Source organism: Xiphophorus couchianus, chromosome 3 (genome assembly GCF_001444195.1).
Source record: "Xiphophorus couchianus chromosome 3, X_couchianus-1.0, whole genome shotgun sequence".
Classification (NCBI taxonomy): Eukaryota; Metazoa; Chordata; class Actinopteri; order Cyprinodontiformes; family Poeciliidae; genus Xiphophorus; species Xiphophorus couchianus.
The window spans coordinates 1,340,208-1,348,654 of record NC_040230.1 but is presented as its reverse complement, the minus strand read 5'-3'; the positions used below and the strand labels follow the sequence as shown (position 1 = coordinate 1,348,654).

The window sequence follows — 8,447 nt, the reverse complement described above, 5'->3', positions numbered from 1 at the left end:
TGAATCTTTCAAATCAATTAAGAAGCAACTTTGATTATATTTCACACTTTATTGTGTCATGTAGCGCAGAGCGCCGGTCTTGGTCTTGGTCTCAGGTTAGGTGGTCTTGGCTACAACACGTAGCTATCCCACGTTCATCTCCTCTTCTTTGGTTGCATGTCGTCCCTCAACCACCTTCTTTAAACCCCTGAGACATTAGTCCTTTAATCCTGGAAATGTTCTTCAGGTGATAGAAGGCCGACTTTGTAACTGTCTTTATGTGGCTCTGGAGGTTCAGGTCAGAGTCCATCACTACTCCCAGGTTTCGGGCTGATCGCTGGTTTTTAGTTGTAATAACTGAAGCTGTGCGTTGACTCTAGATCTATAACTCTAGATCTATAACTCTAGATCTATAACTGTAGATCCTCTTTAGGTCTAAAAATATTAACTTCAGTTTTGTTTCTGTTCAGCTGGAGAAAGTTTTGGCATGTCCACACATTTACCTGTTCTAAGCATCTGACCAGTGATTGGATGGGGTCAAAGGTCACCTGGTGACATCGTAATGTAGAGCTGTGTGTCATCTGTGTAGTTATGGTAGCTTCAGGATGTGAAGATATAAAAATTATATTAATTTTAGTAGAACCAGAAAGGACAACAGGTGAAGACTGATGTCAGGTTGATCTTTTAAAAACTTTTCAGTATTTTATTCATTATTTCCACACTATTTATAAGGGTAATAAGTGGTAATAAGTGGTAGTAAGTGGTAATAAGTGGTAATAAGTGGTTAGGAGACGATAAGAAAAGGAGATGTTTTAAAATGAGTGAAAACTTTTGCTTTAAGAAATTATTTATGCAGTAAATATACCTGAGATGTATGATAATGTATACATCTGCAAATCGGTTGTTAAAATTCTCATTCTGTATGATAAAAACTACTTTTTTATCTTGAGTTACTTCACATTCTGGTCCTGTACATCTCTGTAGTGTCTGTTGTAAATCCATGAATCCATGCAGGAACATCAGGCTGCAGAGAGTCAGAGTGAAGCAGCGACAGAAACACAAAACTGCAGGTAGTTTAATGAAATGTTGTGGCTGAGATGACAGGAAAGAAAAACATTTTGGGTTTTTTTTTGCATCAGTTTGTGTATTTCAGCCTTTTGAGAGCCATGGCTCATGTTGGACTGGAAAGTGAGACATGAAGTCACTGGATGCAGGACTGGAAAGTGAGACGGCACAGAGTAATCAGTGAGGAGCTAAGGTGTCTGTTAGATGTGAAAAGCATCATTTTTAATTATATTTGTAGGACAAACTTGCACTGATGTAGAGAGTTGTTCAAGAAGAACCAAGCTTATCTTTTAAATTTTATTTTTGTTGGTCAAACTGCTGTACTGAGTGTAAAACTGCTGAGTTCCATTTTACTGTTTTTACTTTAGAAACAGAATCAGTTCAATTACCAGTCAACTGATATCAATGCATTTTTGACCAATGAAATATATCAAAATCTTGTGTTTATCTCATTAATTGTGAAGCAAATGATAAAGTGAGTTTTCATCCTGGAAGTCATTATATTCATTAAAGACTCAAACTATTTTGTTCAAAAGGAAGTGGAAGAAGATGTTTTTAGGGCAGTTTGCCAATTTGAGATGATAAACACACATACAGGCCTGTCACAATAATCAATAAATAAATTAATCACATGATAAATTAAAACAAATTCAATAATTTCCATTGCATGATTTTTTTCTCTCTCTTTCTACCAAAAACTGGATGATAAAAGTTTTCAGGTTGGTGCTTTGATCTTGTAAGGACAATTTTATTTACAAAAACTTCAAAATTCATTTTATTTGTTGTTTTGTTTACTTATTTTGGATATTTGAAAAGTTTTCCAGTTGCAGTGTTAAACGTTAATTATAATTTAAAGTTTACTGATCTTTCAGATTGTGTTCTTGCATTATTATTTTGCCATGACCATTATATCCCTTAAAATGGCCTCCAAACAACAATATTATCGTTTATCGCTATAACTTCTGGAACAATTTATCGCCCATCAAAATGTGTTATTGTGACAGGCCTACACACATATGATATATAGTTAATTTATTACCAGGGATGGCATAGTTACTTTGATATAGTAACTTGAATACTGAATGAAAAATCCATCAGTTAGAAAATGTGCATCTCTTTTCCCTCCATCGTTTCTTCCATGACAAATGTTTGTCACTGAACACTTTGACTAGGCCAGTCTCAGTACTCTGGTAACCATGGAAACCAGACTGAAAGATGTCAAACCAGTTAGTTACAGTTAGGAAGGTATCTAACTGCTTAAGCAGCTTTTTCAGTAACTTTGCTGATGAATGGGAGGTCAGAGGTCAGAGGTCAGAGGTTGGCCTGTAATTCAGCAGTAATGATTTTTCCAGATTGTTCTGTTTCATCAATGGTTTGATAACTTCTGTTTTTAAAGCCTGAAGGACAAACACCTGATGAGAGCGATGAGTTTACTGTTTGGATCAGATGAGGGGCAACGACAGGCAGGACTTTAAGGAAAGGTGAGCAAAATATCAAGGCAGCAGGAAAAGGAGCTGAATTCATTTATAATTTCTTCTAAGCTTTTATAGTTAAGTTGTGGAAAATGAGTCATTTTTTCTGCATTTGTTATGTTTGGATATAGTGTGGATGTGCAGATTAATCCTATATTTCTTTTTTAATTTTCTTTGCAAAGAAGTTGACAAATTCATTTCAGGCCAAGTTTGATTGCAGTTCAGGTGGTTCATCCTGTCAACTGTTGCCAATAAAGCTTCAGCATTGTTCATGTTTATCAGGGTTTCCTCAGGTGTGTTATAAGCTGCCTGGGGCATATAATATATATATGTATATAATATATATACTGTACATATATATAATAATAAGGACTCAAGCATCTCTGCTGCAGGGAGCATTTTACTGGCAGGGCAGAATATTTAGTTTGCTTGCAGTAAAAAGCATCATATGCAGAATATTCCAGTTTGTGTTTCTACAGAAGGAGCATCAGCATGAAGTACATGAAGTACATATAGTACATGAAGTACATGAAGTACATTTCTTGTAAAGCTGCTGATCACATGATCTGTCGGTGGAAACCACTTCATCCTGCTCTGCAGGCGGAGGGTGTGGGAATTTTTGACCGTGTCCAACAGAACTGAGGAGGAGCCTTCATGGTGCCTTCAGGGACCTGAACTGAACCTGTTGTTATAAATAGGAAGGAGCCCAGCTGCACTTCCAGAAAGACCAGAATCTTTTTTTAAAAATATAGAAAACATTTGCCTATGAAGCAACAAATATGTGCAGACCTGAGAGAAATTAACCATTTTAATAAATATTGTTTAAATCAGAAGGAAAGTTATTGCTGAAACTAAATTTTCCCACAACATTTAAATGCACAGCTTTAAGAAGGAGTGGAAAAGTGTCAGAAGCTGATTGAAGATTATTGCCTGTTTCAACCATCACAGCTCAACTGGATCATCTTTGTAGGAAATGGCTTCAAAAACGCCCAGAAGGATTTTAAATGACGTCCTGGAGGACATGTCCGGTAAGAACTTTGACAAGTTCCGATCCGAACTGCTGGACCGAAAGGTTGTCAGGCAAAACCAGGTGGAGGGTAAAGATTACTTGGTGCTGACAGATGTGATGATTGAAGCTTACTCTGAGAAGAGAGTTCTGAAGGAAGCCGAGGACATCCTGAGAGCGATCAAATGTGGACAAGCGGCGGACGAGCTGGGTAAATATCTCCACAACATCTGGACCCATTACTGAGCTTGAAGGTTATCTTTCTATTCAGTTTGTCTTTTTTGGACGAAACCGAACAGTTTAGTTCTGGATGTTTTAGGTTTGCTTTAGCTCAGGATCACTGCAGGTTAAAGGGCTTCAGTGCTGCTGTGATGGCATTATGATGTATTATTGATGCTCAACACAGTGATTTATCGTTGTTTTCTGAAGGAGGACGTATCTAGTGAACCTCACACACAGCTGTAACTTTTAGAGGCTGAAGATGAAAGAAAAAAGCCAAGAATGAGCTAAACTGACATGTTGCAGCAAAGTAAGTCAGTAAAGTTCAAAGTACTTTCAGAAAAACTTGGAGGATGTTGGAATATTTTACATACTGGGGGGGAAGGTGTAATGTACAAAAAGACTAAAAAAGCTTCAAAATTAATATATGAAGCTTATAAAAAACAAAACCGTAAAGAAAATCTGAATCAGAGCCAGTAACCATTACATGGGTGCAGCTCTTCCAAAGAAACGCGCGCCGTGTGATTTTGCTCTTTCATACAGTAAAGAATCTCTAACTGGATCAACAGGCTCTGAGGTCCGACGTTCTGCTGCAGGGATTTCATGATGAGCACCAAACTGAAATCACTGCTCCGGCTGCTGTTGTGCCCAGATCATCAGAAACAAATAAATAAAAACATTTCTGGTGCAATATAAGTTTTTCTGGAGAAAAATGAATTCAGAGAAGTTAAAGCTGCCATCCAGTCACAGCTGGATGTTCAGGATTTTCTCTGATTTATTTCACAGTTTCTGCTTCGTCCTCACATGTAATATATTTTTATATCCCAGCTTTTCACCTCTAACATCTTTCTTTAATTGCATTAAAAATAAATATTATTTCCAATTTTTGCAGCTGAAGAGGTCAAGAAAGCAAATAAATATGTTGCTGATGTCCCATTCGGTGAGTTTTGTTTCTTTATTCTGCTTCTTCATGAGAAACAGCAGTAAATTTCCCCCTAAAACAGTCAATTATGTCCAGCTGTCAGCTTGTTCAGTGACGGGCAGCTCAAGGTTTTACTTCATATTTGAGGATAGTTTTTCTATTCAGCATTAAAGCTGTCAGGCTGTTTGAGCAGAAAGGTGTCGGTTCAAAGCTGATTCCAGTTTCAGTTCAGGCTGGGAGCTAAAATGCATCCAAGCAGGTAAAAATGTGGATTTAAACGTCTTTATTCACCTCAGATGGTCATTAAAACATACAAAATTCTCACTTTAAATATTGTGACCTTATAAATGAATTGTTGCATCCTCACCTTTACCCTAACCATGTCAATAATGTGGGATCAGTTTGATAAACTGGGCAGAAAAAAAGAGCAAATGAAAAATAATAGTCACACTCACTGAGGAAAGTAAAACAGAAAATGTTAAAAATGCAAGAAAAACGTCAAATCTTAAATTAAGATATTTACATATTGATATAAATATTTAGTGATGTTGCAACGTTTAAGCACTTTCTCAAATAAACTGATTTCAATGTCAGATTTATTTATAAAGCACTTTAAAAACAGATATTAACTACTGTAAAGTTTTCATAAAACACATAAGAAGAAAACACAAATTAAAACAGAAAATAAATTTCCAGACTTTATGGATAAGCTGAAGAATAAAAATGAGTTTTTAGGAGTGATTTGAAATGTTCCAGACTGTGAGCAGATCTGACGTTTGATCCAGATCAAACATCCAGATCCAGATCCAGAAGTGGATCCAGCTGAAGCCCGGTCTCTGCTCCTCCGTCTGGTTCTGGGAATATAAGAGCAATTTATTATTTGACCAAATGTTCTGGAGACAGAATGGTTATGAATTTCACATAAAAAATGTTAGAAATGGAGGTGATCTTTAGACAGTGGCATTTGTGAATAAAAACTTAACCAGAGGAATAAATGGTTAATATCATAACTTGACTCTTGGTCCCCTGTTAGAAACTAAATTTAATTATATTAAAACTTAAAAGCAGAATAAATTTCTTGTATAAGATCCACTTTTGAAAATCTTTTTGAAAACATGAACAAAGTTGCAATTGAAAAAAGTTGTGTTGTCTGAAAACGTGAGACTTCATGATGTAAAACCTCCAGAACATTTTTTCTGTTCAGATGGATTTTATCATGAAATAATATTGTTTTTATTGCTGCAGTTGTTGCAGCTCAGCAGAAAGGTCAACCCTCAAATGCTGCTCCCAGTGACGGTGAGTTATTCTACGTTTTCCTTATAAATTGTATAAACAGCAGCTCAGTTCAGGTAGAAAATAAATCCATGACAGCAGCAGAAAGCAAATTATTACCACCTGTCTTTACTTGGCTGATTATTCACAGATCGGCTGTAGAAACAGGAACACTTAAAGATTTTATGCCAAACATTTTTTACATCCACAAGTGAAGTCTGTAATATCTTAAAACTGATTTTAATGCCATCCTATTAAAATAACTTGAGTTATTCTGAAACTAATCAACTTTTCTGATCGTTTTCCTTCAGGTAGTGACTTTCTGGACAGGAACAGTCTTTACCTGATCAGAAGAGTGACCAACATTGGACCCATTTTGGATGAGCTGCTGTTCAAGAAGATTATCGGTCCGGAAGTTTACGCTGAAATCGATGCTGAACCCACCATTCAGAATAAAGTTAAAAAGCTGATAAATGTTCATCTGATGAAAAAGGGCAAAGTAGAGAAAAATATCTTCTACGACATCCTGAAGCAGCAAGAGCCGTTTCTCGTGGCAGAACTGGAGGAAAACTAACCCGTTTAGTGATGAACGCAACTGTGACTGTGTTCATGTTTCACCTGAACACAGTCACAGCAAGATGAACTGTTGAATTTCAATAAACATCTTTTAAAATCTAACCGACTCAGTTCATTCACATGAAAATCTATTCAGAATTTTAAAAATCCAGGTAGCTGTAGTTACAGTCAGGATTCACCAGTTCCAATAAACAAGGTACAAACACCAAAACAACAAACCTTTAGCACAATTTTCAGGAAATAGGGTGTGAAACAGTTTCCTGCTTCTTCTGGGCCGGAGCGCACGGCATTGTGGGATGAGAGAAGTAATTTTCTTCCCTGACTGAGTGACAGGATTACATCTTTGAACAAACCTTGGATCCAAAGCAAATGTTCAGGTTCTCAGTGTTCTCGGTGAAGGCGAACGTTTTTTCTTTCTCTGCACATCCTCCAAATCTACAGATTAAGGTTCTGGTCAACCGGTCTCTCAATGCAATTGATCAAATTTTCTCGACAAGAAGTCTGGGCACAGGAGAGCAATGTAACTTTGTAACAGAAAAACAGGGTCAAAGAGTTAAAGTAATGTTGACTTCAGTGGATGAAACTGCTTTAAGATTAACTGCAATGTTTTCCCATTTCCAGATGAAAAGGTTAACAGGTTGCAGAAAGGGGAGCATGTGATCCTGTTGCTATGGCGTCTGTCAGATGAGACAAATACCGGCCATATTTCTCCTCTTGTTCTTTAACACAAAGGTTCAGAACATGAAGCATCAAACCTGAAGCTCCTGAGGTGGAGACAGACACGTTGCAGGATCTGGTGTTCCTCAGGGCTGATCCTGATGGACCGCCACACTGCAGGTGGAGTGAACGCTTTGGGTCTGATGAGGTCCAGCAGAACATCAGGGAGGAGGAATCTGATGGCAGGAAAACTATTTAGTCATGCAGCTTGAATATCGTGGGACAAAATGTTAAAATATTTTAAAAGCTAATATTAATTACACATTTCTTTCTTCCAAACGATCAGACTTGTTTTTATATCGTCTGGATCAGCGGTTGGATCTTTGTGGATCTTTCACTCAGTTTGAAACTATCAGAGGAATGTGGAGATGAAGAGCGGAGCGATCAGTTCTCCTGGTTACGTTCTGATCGGTTTATAGACTTAGACTTAGACTTAGACTGACTTTATTGTCATTTTTCATGCACAGGGTGAATACAGAACGAAATTTCGTTGCAAACGGCTCAGGACAATGTTTTGAGCTTTCAATGTTGTGAGGTTACTCCAGAATAAAATAAAATACAGTATAAAATATGAATATGAATATAAATATAGAATATAAAGTGCAGGACTGACAGTAAAATATAAGTTATTTAGCTCTGTACATGTGCAAGGTATAAAGTGGAGACCAGATTTTAAGTGCAGTCCAGTTAAGAGTTCAGCAGTCTGATGGCAAGTGGGAAAAAGCTGTTTCAGAACCTGGTGGACCTGCACCGGATGCTGCGGAACCTCTTTCCAGAGGGCAGCAGGGAGAACAGTCCATGGTGGGGGTGAGGGGTCACTGACGATGTTTCGGCCTCGGGACACGCAGCTCTGGGATGAAATGTCCTGAATGGAGGGAAGGGGGGCCCCGATGATCCTCTCTGCTGTCCGCACCACTCTCCTCACGTTCTTCCAGTCGGAGGCGCTGCAGCCTCCACACCACACAGAGAGGCAGCTGGTCAGAATGCTCTCTATGGTGCTTCTGTAGAACGTCTTGAGGATGGGCGGGGGCAGGTGTGCTCTTCTCATCCTCCGCAGGAAATACAAACGTTTCTGTGCCCTCTTGGCCAGAGACGTGGTGTTCACAGTCCAGGTGAGGTCGTTAGTGATGTGCACCCCCAGGAATTTGGTGCTGCTGACCACCTCCACAGCCGAGCTGTTGATGAGCAGTGGAGCGTGGCTGGGCCGGTTCTTTCTGAA

General features: G+C 38.3%; 1 protein-coding gene and 1 long non-coding RNA gene across 2 annotated transcripts; one reads left to right on the top strand and one right to left on the bottom strand.

The window, feature by feature from the left end:
* The first annotated feature begins 3,222 nt into the window (after positions 1-3,222).
* Positions 3,223-6,613, top strand: LOC114142066 (uncharacterized). The gene is made up of 4 exons (XM_028013118.1): positions 3,223-3,733; positions 4,634-4,681; positions 5,909-5,959; positions 6,247-6,613. Exons 1-4 carry the CDS (start codon positions 3,490-3,492, stop codon positions 6,507-6,509), a joined length of 606 nt encoding a protein of 201 aa, XP_027868919.1. The 5' UTR covers positions 3,223-3,489; the 3' UTR covers positions 6,510-6,613.
* Positions 4,932-7,639, bottom strand: LOC114142067 (uncharacterized). The gene is made up of 3 exons (XR_003594955.1): positions 7,490-7,639; positions 7,267-7,404; positions 4,932-5,517 (listed from the first exon to the last, which is right to left on the bottom strand). It is a non-coding gene; the product is annotated as an uncharacterized LOC114142067 (long non-coding RNA).
* Between the last annotated feature and the right edge of the window lie 808 nt (positions 7,640-8,447).